The 18,190-nt window shown below is 37.4% G+C and overlaps 1 protein-coding gene and 1 long non-coding RNA gene across 2 annotated transcripts in view; one reads left to right on the plus strand and one right to left on the minus strand.

Annotated features, from left to right (window-relative positions):
- The window catches only part of LOC106008570 (uncharacterized), a 30,168-nt gene extending 26,070 nt beyond the window's left edge, over positions 1–4,098 (plus strand). The window contains exons 24-27 of the mRNA XM_021251558.2: positions 1,149–1,259; positions 2,163–2,202; positions 2,856–2,964; positions 3,728–4,098. Coding sequence (XP_021107217.2) covers positions 1,149–1,259; positions 2,163–2,202; positions 2,856–2,964; positions 3,728–3,911 — 444 coding nt within the window. The 3' untranslated portion in view covers positions 3,912–4,098. The remainder of the gene's footprint in view (positions 1–1,148; positions 1,260–2,162; positions 2,203–2,855; positions 2,965–3,727) is intronic.
- Positions 1,006–18,190, minus strand: part of LOC110347345 (uncharacterized) — a 36,110-nt gene continuing 18,925 nt past the window's right edge. Inside the window, exons 2-3 of the long non-coding RNA XR_002391922.2 lie at positions 7,426–7,482; positions 1,006–1,246 (exon numbers count right to left, since the gene is read on the minus strand). This is a non-coding gene — a long non-coding RNA (uncharacterized LOC110347345). The remainder of the gene's footprint in view (positions 1,247–7,425; positions 7,483–18,190) is intronic.

Genomic DNA, 18,190 nt, shown 5'->3' on the forward strand with positions numbered 1-18,190 from the left:
ATACACTTGATCATTAACTACTCAGCAGTGGAGTTTCTGAACAGAATTCCCCCCATGGGTCTTGCCAGATGGAGAAGACATACTTTGTAACACTTAAATCAATGAACAAACTTAAATTGTAATTATAACCAGAAAGATCAGATGGCCAAACTGTCAGAGATCAAAGGAGAGAATCCAAAGGACTAGAACCCCACCATGTGGATTTAGGAACACAAGCGAGTGAGGGCTGTATTTTGACAACTGATTTGACATTTTGGACAGTAATTCAACTTTTTGGAAAAAAAAGTGTCAGGAAGCCATGAAAGTCAGATGACTCTCAAATTGATATTAATACAGTTGACCTCTTGATACTAAATATTAAAATTCTAAAAATATATGTGGCAGGTTAGGAAATCTATAAAATAACGTATGACAGTTTTATTTATATAACCCATTTACCACCTGGGATTCTTAATTTTTAGTTTACCAAGTCAATCTGACTTGAGAACCTATGATAATTTTCAGACACAAAATATAATGGTGTTTAAAGAACAAAAGGAAAATTTTCTAATAATTATGTATATACAAAACAGTTGAAAAAGTAAAATTTTAATTTATTAAGAAAGTTCATCTTGTGGGGTGAGATCTTGAGATGAATAATTTCTCAAACTGATTTGAACGTTGAACATCAGCTATTTATAAAGCAGTTTAAATAGCTTTAAACACATAGGAGCACAAGTAAAATGGAAGACATCTTGGGTGACTGATCATTTGTTCTAAGGTGATAAACCAATTTTGAACTTTTCCAACTTAAACACTTTTCAGTGAATTTTATTTTGAAGATAGAGAATCTTGGGGTTTTTTTTGTTTGGTTGGTTTTTTTGGTACCGGGGATTGAACTCAGGTCCTTGTGCAGCAGGCGGTGAAACCACTGAGCTAAATCCCCGGCTCCTGAAGCTAGAGAATCTTGACACATTCTGTTCTGTGCCCCCCTTGAAGAATTTCAATTTGTTTGTGGAAATAGAAGACTTTCAAACTACCTTTATTCTTAGTATTAAGCTCATGGGTGAAAGCGTCACTGAACAGTAACTAAATAGGATTTTTAAAATTTAATTATCAATCTCAAAGAGAAATCAGGACAAATATTTTCTCCCCCTCTTACCTTCCAGATTGGTGCTTCATTCGATGACCCCAGCAACCCGTGTGTCTCCTACTCCTGTAGTAGTGCTGGCTTAGCTGCAGTTGTTCAGAACTGCCCGAAACAGACCTGGTGTGCAGAAGTAAGTCATCTATTCATTCAACAGCAAGATCACCTCTTGTTAAACACAAACTCAACCTGTCTCCTCTCTCACTTGGAAAAGTTTGCATCTGGCCAACAGACTTAAATCTCATTGATAACTTAGATCTTTCATTTATCACATCAAGAGCCAAATGATTCCTGGTATATCTACCTTTTCCTAAGTAAGACTCACATTTTGTAGGCTCTATAAAACTCTAGTGCTACTGTAAGAGTAAGTTGTTATACAAAACATTTTGCTATTTTTATAAACAAAACCCAACATTTTTTTCCAAAAGCTTATGGGCTCAGGTTAATCAATTTCTATAAAAATATAAAATTTCCATAATTACATATATGTGTACTGTTCGTACATATCTTTAAGCCACAATTACCTTAATTTTTCTGCCCCCAAATGTGATAGAGGTTTTCCTATTAGTGACTCAGTTCAATTAATGAAATCTTCATTTCAAATTATCATTTTTCTTTCTGAAGTTACAGTATATAATGTAATTTCAGATTTTATAACTCTAACACTGTATTTTAACATTTCATTGAGTGTTTACTTTGAGACACTGGTAGGTATGAAATTATAACAGAGCCTAAGGTACAGATCTTGATTATGAGAAACTACTAGTATCATTGGTTGTTAAAGTGAGGAACAATCTTTTATTTTTCACATGTTCCTTTAAAATAATTTGGGTTAAACATTATTTTCCTTTTCTAACTAGTGTTGGAAATTTGTGTCTAAATTCTGAGTCTAATTTTTATTACTGAGCTCCCCTTCCTCCTTTCTTGTGTCTGGTCTGGATCTGACATTAACATGTTCATCCCTTCCATTTCCCCATTTCTGATTCTATGTGGCTTATAAAAAGTATTAATTTTCTAATTTTTTTCCTCTTTACAGAAAGAAAGAATCTATGACTCAAACAAATGTTGCTATAAATGTAAGTTAACCTGCACATATAGAGAAAATATAAGCTGTTGATGAGTTTAACATTTCTTTAAAACAAAATAGCAGATATGAACAGAAAGTTTCCTATACTTTTAACAGGTTTTCCTTTTTTTTTTTTTTGGTACCGGTGATCGAACTCGGGTCCTTGCGCTTGCGAGGCAGGCGACGGAACCACTGGGCAAAATCCCCGGCCCTAAGTTAGTTTTCAGGTTTTCTAATCTATGTGTTAAACTACCAAAGATACTTATATATTATAGTTACTTATTTTTCTTGGTTGCTCCATCCTGCCCTGTATAAACCAGTTATATTTACAAGGGGAAAAATCTTTTTTTCATAGAAAAAGATTACCTGGCTCTCCTAACATCAAGTTGTGTTGTAAGCCTACAGGTGTTGATCACCAGTGAGAAAATGCTTGGCAAAACTAATGCATGTCCTTCCTTCCCTCTCCCAATTCCTTCTACTTAGTCCCTCCCCTCCTTCATTGGTAATGATAACCAGGTGCCTAGTCCTGGGTGCTGAAATAGTTAATACCCTTATTAACATTAATACTTGAGATGATTATTTCCTCTGGCTGAAACAATGGAGATTTAACACTTGTTAAGAGGTTAGGTCTCACTTGTGCCTCTGTTACCTACTTTGTTTTAGGTAACAACAACTGCAGAGCTTCTCCTGTGAATGTGACTGTGAACTACAACAACTGCAAGAAAAAAGTTGTGATGGCGAGATGTGTAGGGGAGTGTAAAAAGACTGTCCAGTGAGTTTTTCTGTGCATGTCCATTATGCATGTACTTTGTAAGCTTGTGGATGAAATTAATCTTTAAACATTACATAGATAAATTTTTATATGAGAGCAATACTGTTTGATGATTTAGACCTCATGAAACAAATATCTAAATTAAGACGTGAATATTAAAACCAGCATTATAGAGCCGGGGATTTAGCTCAGTGGTTCTGCTGCCTGCCTCACAAGCACAAGGTCCCAAGTTCGATCCCTGGTACAAAAAAAAATAATAAAATAAAAACCAAGCATTATAGTGAAGAGTCATTCTGAGATAGTTTTACAAACATCCCTTAATATTGGTGGCCAAAGGTATTCATCTTTTTGCAGTGACTATAGTGATTACATAAGCAAGTATATTTCCCAAGTTATTTTTCAACTTGAATTTTAGTTATTATATATTTTCCCTTTATGTACCATTTTGCAGATAGATTAATTGATAAAGAAAATTTGGCAGTATATGTGATGTTTAGAAATCTATCTTGTTTACTTTTTGCAACATAATATTCTACTTGTGAAATTATAAATCATCTTTTATGGTTTCCTATTCTTGTGGCATTACACACCAATTATCATTGACCTGCATCAGAAATTTACAAGGCTGAGGTGCAAGGGCTGGGAAAAGACTACATTGCCTAGAAGCTTAAGTCATGCAGACAACTAGAATTTAAACATTGGTGGCAGTTTATGTCAAAAGCCTTTTCAAAAATGTTCATTATTGAATTTTCTTTTCTTTCAGGTACAATTATGATCTGTTTCAGTTGGAAAATTCATGCCTTTGCTGCCGAGAAGAAAACTATGAGTACAGAGACATTACCCTGGATTGCCCGGATGGCAGCACACTGTCTTACAGATACAGACACACCACAACCTGCTCCTGTGCTGACCTGTGCGAAAATTCAAAAACCTCCGTGACCCGTTAATTCTAACACCACCTTTCTATCTTCATCTAGATGATGAAACCACCTTTCTAGTTGTATTTATTTTATGAGTGAAGAAAAAGTCATGAAGGAGTAAGAGTAACGCTTGTATCTTACCCAGAGCATGAGTACGTGTAATGAGACATTTGTTTCTCTTGTTGAGTGGCTCTGAAAAAATAAATACAATGTTGCAAGCAACTGGTGAGTGTATGCATTTGTTTTATAGCAATAAGAATTCTGCAAGTCACCTGAGCAGGGTGGTTCACATCTGTAATTTGAGCACCTGGGAAGGCTAAGCAGGAGGATGCCAAATTCAAGTCCAGCCTCTGAGACATACTGAGAGACTGTCTCAGTTTAAAGCATAAGGAAAAGGATAGGGAGAGCTCAGTGTAACAGCCCTGGCTTCAACCCCAAGTACTGGGAAAAAAAACCCTGCACGTTAAATAGATATAGAGTCATGTCGTCACTTTCCAACGCACGTTTCTGCTGCCTTATCTCCTTAGGCCAGTAACCTGCTTTGTTTCCTCTTCTCACTACTTGGAAATGTAGCTGTTTTTTCCCAGTGCTCTATGCTGGGTGCATCACCCTCGTTCTTCTACCCCAGCATCCTTTCCTAGGACACTGTGACCCCTCAATTTTTTTCTCCCTAGAGTTCGCCATCTTTTCTACTCCTTTCTTGAAACATTTTTTCATCGTTTTAAGTTAGCACTACTGCTTTTGTGCACAACTTTACTTCTCCATTTACATTCCTCTCAGCTTTACATTTTCATTTTCTCATTGCCTTCTGTTCTTTCCTCTTAGTTTACTCAGGCTCTTTGACAGATTTTGTCCACTCAAATGCATATGTGTTTAGGCACAGAGAATTTCTAGTATCTGTCACTAACCCTAAACTCTTCCCTGAATTCCAGACACACAGGTGCCACTTGGACTTTATCATCTCCTTCTTTATGTTCTATATCACAACCTCAGCAAGACCACAGTCAAATATCACCCACCACTCCTCTGTATGTTGTAGCTTTAGATAAAAGAAGTTGAAGTAGATTAACATTATGGCAATCATCTTCAGTATATCTGTTGCTTACTGCCTCACAGATATCCTTCCTGTGCATTAATATTCAAGGGGACATTGGATAGCATTATTTACAAATGTAAAAATGTGCAATAAACACTTATCCCTTTCCCAACATGCAGGCAAATCTGACTGACTTCAACCCATTTATGTACTACCCCTCACTTTTCTGTATCATTTGGAGAAAATTTAAATTTCACCATCATCGAGCATTGTATGTCCAATGGTGGGTGGAAAACTGGTTCATTAGGATATTGATAACTGCCACCAAAGATGGAAAATAACTCTATAAAGGTGGCCATTACTGATGTCACTTCAACAGACAGTCTCAAGGCCTTTGAGACTTTCCTCTATTCTTGTCACTGATTCTAAATTTTTCTTCCTTTCATAACATACTGCAGTTAATCAGGTGGAAAAACTATAAAGAGTTTGAATCCTAGATAATCCAAAGGAGGGAGAGATATCGTTCATCTCAGTGAATGGTAGAACATAGAGCCAACAATGTACCTACATTTTACACCTTACTGGGGTAGCTACTCTATTTTCCTTTGATAGTCAGAATTGATCATCTCAGATGATATAACAATAACCTCTTCTACTTTGCAAGGCTTAATTTAGAATTATGAAAAACCCCAAGTAGTGAGCTGAGAATTTTAGGACATGACAGATAATGTCAATATTGATTTCTGTTTAAGCTAGTATGTTACATCCTGCCATTGGTATACCATCTCACAAGTTCATATCCCTCAGCTACTGTCAGAATTGTATGGTCCATAGGCCAAATTTAAGATCTACCATCTGAAAAATTAGGCAATAATGCTGTATGTCCCTGTTACCTTTCTTTTCTTGGAAATAAATTCCTTGATTGGAAGCAGTGTGTACAAGATTTGATAGCAGTGTTATGGATTATTCAATAATTCCATAGCAGTGCTTGCCAAAAGATATTAGACAAAAGAAAAAAATACAAATCAATAATTGGTTACTTCAGAAAACAAATACTGTCCTCTTTTCACCAGAAAAAGATTAGTTACTTGATGACTAGCACTCCATGACAATAACAATAAGGAAAAAGCATTCTATCACTGGCACAGTGGTATTCAAATGACTTCAGGGGAGGAAATTTAGGCTGCTGAGCCCATGCAAGACCTCTATCCCTGCCACAATTGTTATTGTATTCATTAACCTCATTTAGCAACTACTCGGCAAAAAGAGAAGGCTTTCTGATAACTACAAGTTATCAAAGTTAACTCACATTCATTGAAATTCTACCATCAAAATACCTGGTAGGGCATCTTGGATGAGCAGCTGCTTACTTATGTTCAGGCCCAGATCAGTTCCGGATTACCCTAACCCTTCCTCTTCTTGGCATCCTCCGCCAATTTCTTTCTTTTCAATCCTTAGCTGTTTATACAAATTTGCTACTTCTCAGAACCAGTGTAAATCCTGAACTCAAACCAATCTGACTTCTAGCATGCACAATGGCCAAAGACAATTTTTTTCTTTTTGGTACCAGGGATTGAACTCGGGTCCTTGCACTAGCTGGGCAGGTGGCAGAACCACTGAGCTAAATCCCCAGCAGATAATTTTCTTTGATGGTAGTTTTTATGTTTCCCCTTAGGTTGTAATCCTGCATGGCTCACTTTTTACTGATAATAGGGTCATACAATATCAACCTTGACTCTTCACCCTGTGTCAAAGGGACATAAGCAACTACTCTGACTTAGTCCATTTCTGTTGCTCTAACAGAATATCTGAGATTGGATAATTAATAAGGAAAGATTTATTTAGCTCCTAGTTCTGGAGATATAGACATTCAAGATCAGGTGGTTGTGTCTGATGTGGGTCTTGTGTGCTACAACATGGCTGATGGTATCACATGAAAGCCTTATCACAAAGAGGCTTAATGTCTTTAACAGTCCATCTTCACAGAAACTAACTCGGCCCCATGAATGTGAGAACTCACTCCTGTGAGAGTTCACTTGTTTGCTCCTACATGTCAGCATTAATGTATTTGTGCAGGTTCTGCCTCCAAGATCAAGATATCTACGATTAGACTCCACCTTTCAACTCCCTAGGACTTAAACCTCAGCATAAGCTTTGGTGGGGACAAATCGTATTTAAACCACACTACCTCCTTTGAGCAAAAGTGAACAAAGGACAAATTTAGAGAAATGCGGTAGCCATATAGTGGTAGCACGCTGTGGGCATTAAGAAATCATCTCATGGATCTTACTTGCACCTTTGAGACTTGAATGGTTCCAAGTGAGACCTATCCTGTATATATGACTTTAGATTCATGGATTGCTGCTTCAAATTTATAATTTCATAGCCATGTAGACAAGCTCATGGTCAGGTCCAGGATGAGCTGTTCTGGTTCATGGTGATATGTTATTGCACTACTGAAGAAGGCTATTTGTTAAAAAGTAGAATAGCTGGCTGGGGATTTACCTCAGTGGTTCTGCCGCCTGCCTCACAAATGCAAGGTCCTGAGTTCCATCCCTGGTACTGAAAAAAACAAACGAAAAAAAGTAGAATAGCTGCTCCAAAAAGTGGCTTGATCTTGCTCAAAACCCCCAGAAGGCTCTATTGCTATAATTATATTAGAACTTGTATTTGACCTCACTACATTTTATTTTTCTGCTGTAGATTCTTCCAGAACCATTTGATTGGTATAGATTATATTGAAATATTGATAATCTGAACAGCTGTTGCTTTGATCAGTTCTCAAGAATTAGTAATTTTTACATCATCCAGTGAATGGACCTACAAAAGATCTTATTTCCAAAATCAAATGGGTCCATTTCCTGGTGTAGGTAAACAAAGTACAAAAGCCTGTCCTTCAAAGGTAAGGGCTCATTATCTCTGTATTATTATGATTTAAATAGATTACAGAAACCCCAAAGTAACTGTAATTCAAGAGAGATAAAAATTTATTTCTCTTTCATTCACAAGACTGGGTAGGTGATCAGACCAGGTATGGCTATTACTAGCATCTTCCACCTATTTGTTCTGCCATTCTCAATATATACTTTCTATCTTGATGACTTATAATGGTTTGCTGTATCTATTATCTCATTCCAGTTTTTAAGAAAGAAGAATTGGAAAACAGGGAGTGTATACTCCTGCTTATTAAGGGCAAGACCCAGAAGCTGTACATAGATCTCCACTAACATCCCATTGGCCAAAATTACAGAGGCACGGCTACCTATGGAACAATAATTCCAAAATTAAAGTCTATGAACTACATTGGGTATCTTTGTAAAAATACATATATATATCAACTTCATCTTCAGAGAGTTCTGGTCCATAGATCACAAAATTAGGTAGCCAAATAAATATTTGCAAACCAAGTTCTAGGGGGCATATCGCTCCCCTTAGTAACAGAAACATCCAGAGCAGAAGCTGAGATTTGAGTCACCACCAAATTAAGATTATTGCAGGAAATACTGAGATTCACTGCCTAGATTTCCCATCAGATATAAAGTATATATTTCCCAGGCATCCAGAGTACTGTCAGAAGATTGCTTTCAGTTGTCAGCCTCCTTAGGGGAATGGCCTTGGTTGAAAAGAGCCACACATTCTGTTACCTCCTGCTTCTGGAGAAAGAGGAGCATCCAGTGATTGAAGAAAAGTCTAATCTCTCTCACTCACTCCAACTTGAGTCTAAGCGCTACCTACAGGGTTGGTAGAGACTTTCAATGAAGAAGCATATTGTCTTGACTTTTGCATCCACCCAGTCTGTCTGTCCATCTGCCTTCCTCCCTCCAATTTGGATTCCAAGAGCATTCTATAAGAAGACTGTTTCATGTAAATCTTCATCTCAGAGTCTATTCCAAGGGAACCTAACCTGTATTTCTCATGGGGGAGTTAGCATCATTTTCTAAGATCCCCAATGGTTTGTAGGATTGGGGCCTGAGGACTGAATGAGGAAGAATGCAGAAATGAGCCCACCCTGTGGATTCAAGTCTGTGATAGTAGCTTTGAAATGAGTTCCATGTATGAAGCCTCATCTATGACCCTATCTTTCATTCCTTTCTCTCACTTTTTTATATAATGAAGATAGTTTTCTGGTTTTTTTTTTTTTTTTTTTTTTGGTACCGGGGATCGAACTCTGGAACTTGCACTTTTGAGGCAGGTGCTGGAACCACTGAGCTAAATCCCCGGCCCCCATGAAGATAGTTTTCTATATGTCAATGATATCATTTTAGCAACTTCAAATAAGTGATCCAATCATAAAATTAGTGAAAAAAATTGATGGTTAATCCTTAAAATCTAGAGTTATAATTTTGTCAGAACACTTTTAAAACTCAATATTTCTACTATTATATAGAATACAGGTAGAGAGAAAAGGATATATTAGTCACTGCTTATCTGCATCTGTGTACTTGGTAACCTTACATATATTTTTAATTTCAGTCATCTCTAATACGTTTATTTGTTCTTTGTTCTGGAATATAAGTGTTCTGAACTTGGCAGGAAGCTTGTATTTCTATTCAGTAGCTCTATCTCCAATACCTAGAAGGGACTTAGCATATACTAGATAATTATAAATATGTGTTGAATATTGAATGATGAAATCAAAGACAACCAGTTAATTCAATTACTTACATAGGACTACACTTCAAAGATATATTTTTATAATGAAACATATGCTCTGAAATTATTATCAAAGATTAGTTATTGTGAAAAGTTGTTTTTTAAAAACTATTCATGGAGGGCATCTGAAATGAACAGACATTTCTCAAACAAAGAAGTAAAAGCAGCAAATAAATACACGAAAAAATGTTCAACATCACTGGTCATTCAAGAGATGCAGATGAAAACAACACTGAGATTCCACCTCACCTTAGAAAGAATGGCTGCTATTAAGAAATCATCTAATAACAAATGCTGGCAGGGGTGTGGGGAGAAAGGAACCCTTCTCCATTGTTGGTGGGAGTGCAGATTGGTGCAACCACTGTGGAAATCAGTATGGAGATACCTGAAAGACCTAGGCTTAGAGGTCCCATTCGACCCAGGTATCCCCCTGCTGGGTATCTTCACAAAAGAATTAAAAGAATCTTACCACAGCGATATACGTGCACCCATGTTTATAGCTGCACAGTTCATAATAGCAAAAGCTTGGAAACAGCCCAAGTGCCCATCTACTGGAGACTGGATAAAGAAGATGTGGCTTTTTAATAAAATGAAATACTACTCAGCCATAAAGAACAAGAAACTACAGGCATTTATAGCTAAATGGATGCATACTGAGGCCATCCTCTTAAGTGAAATAAATAGGACACATATGTGTAAATACCGAATAGTTTCTCTAGTGTGAGAAACTGAAGGTGTAATTAAGGATACACATGGATGAAGTGGCCTAATAACATATTTCTCAGATTGTGTTTCCATTGCATGTCATATGACTGTATCGAAATTTAAATTAGGGAGAAGTTTGGCTTATGTAGAGTCTGCTAACTACCTGGAGTTTTTTTCCCAGATCATTATTTGTTCAATGTTGGTTTTGGGGAACTTTCTGAAATAAATCACGTCCTCTGGTGTCTTGTTGGTGCTTGAGATGCTTTTCTAAGTTGTATGGAAAAATGTTTAAGTGCTTTTCAGTTTTGTTTTGGTTGAGTTCTACTGTATTGGAATATTATTATAGTTTTTTCCTCTTGCATTGTTCTTCTTTGAGTGGTTTTAATTTTTTGTATGTGTGTTTGATAATAAGTTATTTAATTAAAAAAAATTTTTTAAACTATTTATGGAGAATTGTTTGCATTCGGCCTGGCCATTCTTTTTATATTAAACTATATCTTTAGGCTAAATAAAATGGCATCAAAGATGGTGGCTAACATTCTTCAGTAATTGTCTCCCCATGGACACATCAATTTCAACAGCCCTTTAAGAACAAATTACTGTCACAAGAACTAAGGAAACCAGGAAAGAGATGATAGTTCTTGGTTTTAGTACAATAAGAAAAGACACCATGTATGAAGAAGGGAGAAGGATAGAGTTGCCTGTATCACTCTGTCTCCAACTCCAGGCAAAGGAGGAGAGCAAGACTCCACTTGCTGGGGAGTATGGGATGAAAGCTACTACAGGACTTGGCCTTGGGGTCCTAGATGCACCTGTGGACAGAGTCCCTGGAACAGCCTGGGTATTGGATGCAGAAACTTGGCCCCAGTCTGTCAGATTTCTATTCTGCCCAACATTACCTGTGGCTGACTGTAGTAAGATTGGGTCATGAATCCATCTAAGCAGCAGGCAGGCTTAGAACCTATCATGTGCTGCATTGCTCCCAGCAAACTGTGGTCTCTCACTGTGACAGTTTGATGGTGTGGGTGGCCACTGGAATGACACAGGAACCCATGGTGGTTTCTCCATGGTGATTCTGGACAGGGAGGAGCAGAATACCATAGTGCCTGACTACAGATCAGTGACCACAGAGTAAAGGCCTGGGTCTGCACTAGCCCTAGAAAGAAACATTCAAGGACAGACTCACTATTTAGATATTCCACTAATTTATGCTAAATAACATACAGGTGCTGATTTAGGACAAACCTAGGCTTGGATTGGCCTCTACTGATGAAACAGCAAGAACAATAACAGAAAATTCCCAGAAAAATGTGAAATTAGGATGTCATCTATTGATGAAATAGTAGAAATGATCCAGAATGACAGAAAACAGCCTCCTTAGAATTTCTGAAAAGAAAGCCACACCTATAAATACAGGCAGAATACAAAAATGGAAAAAAAAATCTAATTCTTTAATTTTCAGATGATTTAGGACATCAACAAGTATCAAGAAATTTCATAGACCCCTGGCCTCACCTAACAGTTAAAATAAGATGCAAAAAAATGACCAAATAGTAACAAGTGAGGAAAAACTCTGGTATCAAGAATTTAGAAGTGGGTGCTGGGGATTGAGCTCAGTGGTTCTGTTGCCTGCCTTGCAAGCACAAGGTCCCAAGTTCGATCCCCAGTACCAAAAAAAAGAAAGAAATAGCCAGGACCTGAGTTTGATCCCCAGTACCAAAAAAAAAAAAAAAAAAAAAAAAAGAATTTAGAAGGGCTGTTTTACTTGCTTTTTTTTTTTGGTACCGGGGATCAAACTTGGGACCTTGCACTTGCAAGGCAGGCGGTGAAACCACTGAGGTAGAGCTAAATCCCTGGCCCATAGAAGGGCTGTTTTAAAGAGACTCCATGAGCTTCAGGAACAGGGAAATGCTTCAATAGCCTAACAGGAAAACTTAACAGACATGGAAGGAAATAAATCAAGTGGAAATAATTGAGATGCAAAAAAAATATACTGAGCTAAATTCAAAACAAAACAAAGGGTATACATAGTAGGATAGATCATACCAAACAAAGAATTAGTGAGCTGGAAGATAGGCTATATGAAAATGCTCATTTGAAGGAGAAGAAAAGAAAAGAGAATGAAAGAGAATGAAGAAAGAGTATGGAAATTTTGAAAGGGTACTAAGTGGGCAAGTATTTGGGTTATTGAGGTTCAAGTTTGACCCCGGCCTGAACAATTTAGTGAGATTCTGTCTCATGATAAAAAATGTAAAAAAGGATTGGGTATGGCTATGTAGCTCAGTCCAAGTACAGAAAAGTCAAAGGTCACTAGTCAGGTTTAGCTCATCCAAGTCTACCCCAACATATATCAAAGTCAAACCCTAACAGGTGATAGATAAAGAATGATTCTCTTATTTATAGTCTGTGTTAGAGTTTCAGTCTGGCATATCTCCCAAGGTCTCATGTGTTGATGGCTTGGTTCAAAGCTGGTAGTGCTACTGGGAGATATTGAAAACTATGAAGAAGGACTTAGCTGGAGCAAGTAGTCATTTGGACTTCTGGGAAAATGGCAGAGTGGTAAGCAGCAACAAATCAGGCTCTCTCAGGAAAGTAATAACCTCAGGCAGAAAAGAAGGAGAGAGGAAAAAAAAAAAAAGGAGAGAGGTGGAGTCCTGGGACTCAGGAATAATTTGATGGGAAAGTTTTGGCCTGCAGAGAAGTTGAAGAGACAGGAGATAATGCAGAAAAAGAAAAGAGCAATCTGCACTTTCTCCCTGGCTCCTGGCTTATGGCTTGTGAGAAAGTAGGGCTGAATTTTACAGGAGACACAGTGAAAGTAGGGGTTTCCAAAATCCCTCAGGGAGAAAGGCAGCAGTGGAACAGACCAGCAGATGCTGTGAGTTACAAGTCGGTGAGTGACTCCAGGCCAAGAACTTGCCATATTCCCTGAAATAAACACTCAGACATCACACCAGGGAGGGGACTGACTAAGCTTGTGCCTCAGAGCAGCCATGGGTTGGCTTTATTTCAGGGCTTCCAGCTTCATACTCCCAGAGTGATTGAGTGAAGGTCAGTCATGGGAGACATCCATGGTTAGAGAGCCATGGTCAGGAGATACCCAGAGTGCTTAAATGGGCCCCACACCCAGAGGCCAGGTTCAGCCTGAGTCTCTGTGAATTTGAAATCCCTAGGGGTAGCACTCCCACTCTGGTCCTACTTCCTGCTTGCTGGTGACTGTGTACATTGCAGACCTGGACTTTGACTGTCTTCTTTGCCAAGGAGACCCAGGGACATGTCTTGAATTGGATGTTTCCCCCAGGATTGTCCCCTGGAAGTTGATCATACATTTGAATATTCATTTGGTTGGGTTGTTTTTTATCCTTTTTTTTCTTTTTGGTTTTGTTGTTTATTTTGTGTTTTTCTATACTAGGAACATTGTATTTAGATTTGGGGGGGGGTTGATTTTATTCTTATATTTTTTTCTTTCTTTCTTTCCTTCCTTTCATTGTCATCAGTTTCCTGGAGGTGATCTTCCTTTGTCCCCTGCCTTGCTTCTAATCTCTTTTTCTGCTTCTCTTCTCTTCTCTCTTCTTTTGAAGTTTTCTATTCTTAAGGGTTTTTCTCTTATTTTCACTATCTACACAATTTCTTTTTTTTTTTTTTTTTGCCTCTTTTTATTTTATCTTCTTTTTTTTTTGCTAAGTTTTTCACCTATTTTTATCTAATTCTATACATATCCTTCTATTTCCCAATAAGATCCCTTGGAACATTTTTCTTTCCTTCTTCTTATATTATAGAGTTTAAGGTTTCAAAGTTTTTCTCTTGCATTTCCCCACTCCCAAATCCTATATTTTTAATAGTACAAACATAAAGCTTTGTTAATCTTTTGGTGCTTAATTGTAAAATTACCATCAACTTCTTTTCTACCATTAGCAAAGATGCAGTTGTCACAATTAGCACATTCTAGCTATTACTCAATACCACTAAGGATTACATTAATTCTTTATCTCATAATTGCTGATTTTTTTCTCTAAGATTAAGAGTGGTACATAACTGGTTTTCATGGTATGTTAATATATATTTTGTCTTGGGTAATATCAATGTACCTGGTTTGCTTGATATTAAAAGGGTCACATACTTTTTGCTGTCTCCCTGTAAGCCAACACTTACATTACTTTTGTGACACTAACAATACTAGAGTACATTCCCAGAGAAATTTCATGCTAGGCTAACTACACAACATCATCACCTTTCAAACTGACCAAGGTGGTTGGATCTTGGGTCTACGGTAAGTGACTATAGTTAAACATGTCCAAAGCATCACTGAAAACCAACTAAAAAGATCTCTGTACAAATAACAAAGTCTTTGGACTATGAGCATCCACAAACCTTAGGACAAAACAAAACAAGCAAAAACAAAAACAACAAACACATGAGAAGAAAAGCAACAAAATGGATCCCAAAACTCCCAAGTCCCCTGGAGCCAATCCAGGGAGTACTTAAGGGTGGAAAAGCATAAGCTATACACCAAAATTAATTGAAAGGGTAGGAGAGAAGGTTATAAAGCAGCCCAAAAAAGTACTTGCTGGAATTAGAGATGGTATAACTAAAAGTATATAATGGAAATAGTAACCAAAAAGATACAGAAGCTTTCAGAAGACACTAATAAAAAGCTAGACAAGCTAAACAAAACAAGAGGGAACATGAATGATCAGTTTACCAAAGAATAAGATGTTTTGAAAAAGTTTCAATCAGAAATACAGAAGATGAAAAATCATACTGAAAGTATAGGCAGTAGAACCAACCAATGTGGGGACAGAATCTCAGACCTAGAAGATAATCATGCCTTCACAGACCAAGTACTCAGAGTCACATTAAAAGTAACAAGAGAACATGAAAAATGGATTTAAAAATTCTAGAAGATGCAATGAAGGATAAGGATAATTGGATAACGTAATCTAAGTATAGTTGGAATAAGTGAAAAATCAGAAGATACCACAAATGCCATAAAAACCTGCTCCCAGAATTAGTGGCAGAAAATATCCCAAATAAATGGAAAGAAATAAACATATAGGGCAGGGGATGTACTTCAGTGGTGCTGCATCTGCCTGGAAAGCCCAAGGTCCTGAGTTTAACCCAAGGTACAAAAAAAAAAAAAAAAAAAAAGAAAGAAAGAAAGAAAGAAAAAGAAAGAAACATTTGGATGAGTGAAGCACAGAGAACCCCAAATAGCCATGAACAAAAGAGAACCTCACCCACTCCACATCCTACTTAAAGTTTCAGATGTCTATCACAGGGGCAACATTTTGAAAGCTGCTAGAGAAAGGCAATAAATCACATTTAGAGATAAACCAATAAGGATCATGGTAGACTTGTTCACACAACCTTTAAAAGCCAGGAAGGGTTGAAGTGAAGTGTTTCAAGCCCTAAAAGATAGCAACTTCCAAGCCCAGGTTTTGAAAGCAGCAAAATTTCTTTTACAGTTGTTAGACCAATAAAGTCTTTCCATGATAAGAAGCACCTCAAAATTTCATGATCAACAAACCAGCATTATAAAAACATTTTAGGGATATCCTAGAAAAAGATTGTGAAGCCAACAATGTTAATATGTCAAAAAGAATGAATACACAGACTGGGATGATCAGCTAAGCAAAATGGGAAACAATGAAGAAATCAGCAATAGGAAAATAATGCAATGACAGGAATAAGTCAGCTGCTTTCAGGAATAACTCTCAATGTGAATGGTCTCAATTCTCCAATCAAAACACACAGACTGACAGAATGAATCAAGAAACAAAACCCAAGCCAGGGCCCTCCACAAACAAAAGCAGATTGGGCACACAGGCCATAGCCAAAGACCTGCCCAGAAAAATGCTGTGCAGGCACAGAGGTCACAGCCAGGGCCCTACCCAGACACCACTGGCCAAAGGCCCACCTGGAAAACACCTGCACAAGCACACAGGGTACATCCAGAGGCTTGTCAAGATACCATCAGTAAGTGCATGCTGCTCCAGTGAGAAACCCACTCAGATACCAGTGACTGCAGTGCACAGACCCCACCCAAAGGTCCTCCCAGACAACAGCTATGTAAGGGGCAGGACCCTGCCAAAGGCATGCACAGACACCATCCTAAGTGTGCACAGGCCCCAGCCAGAACCCCACCTGGACAACAGTGCAACTCAGGGGTCCAGAAGGCCACTATTCCAAACCCAGGAATTGGTGCAGTGGTGAGCAGCAGAGAAAAGGCCTCTCTGAGGCTTGCTGAGAATTTAGAAACCACTGGGCAAGCAAAGAATCACCTCAATAAAGGTGCAGCAGGATGCATTTGTTGAAATGAGTAGACATGTAAAAAACACTCAAAATCAGACTTCCAGATTACCTAAAACAGCCCCAAGGGGCAACGAGATGGAACAATCTGATACTCAACTACCTGGATTCCCAGAACTGACAATAAAAGAGGATCTGAAAAAAATAAAATCAGAAATTATTTCTCATTTAACACCAGAGACTGTGTCCATAGTGAAAGATATGATTAATAACTCTAGAGCAGCACAAATTTAAAAAAAAATAGAGAAGCTGAGAAATATGATAGAATCCCAGCATAGGAAACAAATGGAACCCATAAAACAGATGCAAACAGATATCCAGAAGATTTTAAAACTCCATTAAAGGTACAAATTTCCAATGATGAATGTCATTATATTGTATACATAAAATGTACACATGAAATTAATGAAAAAAGTTTTTAAAACTCCACTGAAAATTTTATGCAGCAGAATGAGCCAATGTGAGGGAAGAATATCAGACATAGAAGACAGGACTGAAATTAATGACCAGAAAAAGAAAAATTTCTGAAACATAGGGACCAGGAGAAATCAATACAGCAGATGCTAGATGATGCAAAGAAGAATAACAAGATTGACTGGAGTCAATAAAAAAACAGGAGAGAGTGCAAAGGACATAAAAACCTATTCACAGAACTAATGGCAAAAAATTTCCCAAGCAGGGGAAAATTTAACAGGTAGATAGGTGAGGCATATAGGACTCCAATGTGCCATGATTATAAAAGAACTACACCTAGGCATATAATAGTTAAGAGTCCAGAAACTTAACAGAACAACTAAATCATACAAGCAGTAAAGAAAAGAAACAAATCACATACAAAGGAAAGCCCATCAGATTGACAGCAGACTTCTCAAAACAAACCCTCAAGGTAAGAAGAGCCTGGAGTGAAGTATTTCAAACCTTAAAAGAAAACAACCTCCAATTCAGATTGATGTACCTTACAAAACTATCTTTCAAAATCTATGGAAAAATAAGATATTTCATAACAAAGAACACCTGAGGAACTTCATGAACACCAAACCAGCATTCCAAAAAATTTTAAACAATATCCTAGGAATAAACAATGAAGATCACAGTCCAAGGAAGCTCAGCAAAATGAATCCATCAGCCAAGACAAGAAATTAAATGCAAAGAGTGAAAATCCAATAACAGGAAAAGGTTAGAATAAGAATAAGTCAATACATATCACTTATAACCACCAATATAATGGTCTCAATTCACCAATTGTAAGAAAAAGACTGCCAGAACAGGTCAAGAAGAAAGATCCATCAATATGCTGCATAAAGAAACACACTTAATTCAAAAAGAAACTCATATACTGAAAGTTAAAGTGTAGAAAACAATACTCCATGTGACAGAAACCTGAAAAAACCCTGCAGTAACTATCCTCCTTGCAGATAAAACAGATTTCAAACCAACACTGAATAAGAGAGAAAAAGAAGGCCACTACATCCTTCTAAAGGGAAAAATCCAAGAAGAAAAGATGACAATTGTAAATGTATATGCACCAAACAATAGTGTGCCCAACTATTTAAAACAAATACTAAGGGACATGAAAAATCAAATAAGAACTACAATAGTAGTG

This window comes from Heterocephalus glaber, unplaced genomic scaffold (assembly GCF_053883595.1).
Source record: "Heterocephalus glaber isolate CG9 unplaced genomic scaffold, H.glaber_assembly_v1.0 deba00001733, whole genome shotgun sequence".
Classification (NCBI taxonomy): Eukaryota; Metazoa; Chordata; class Mammalia; order Rodentia; family Bathyergidae; genus Heterocephalus; species Heterocephalus glaber.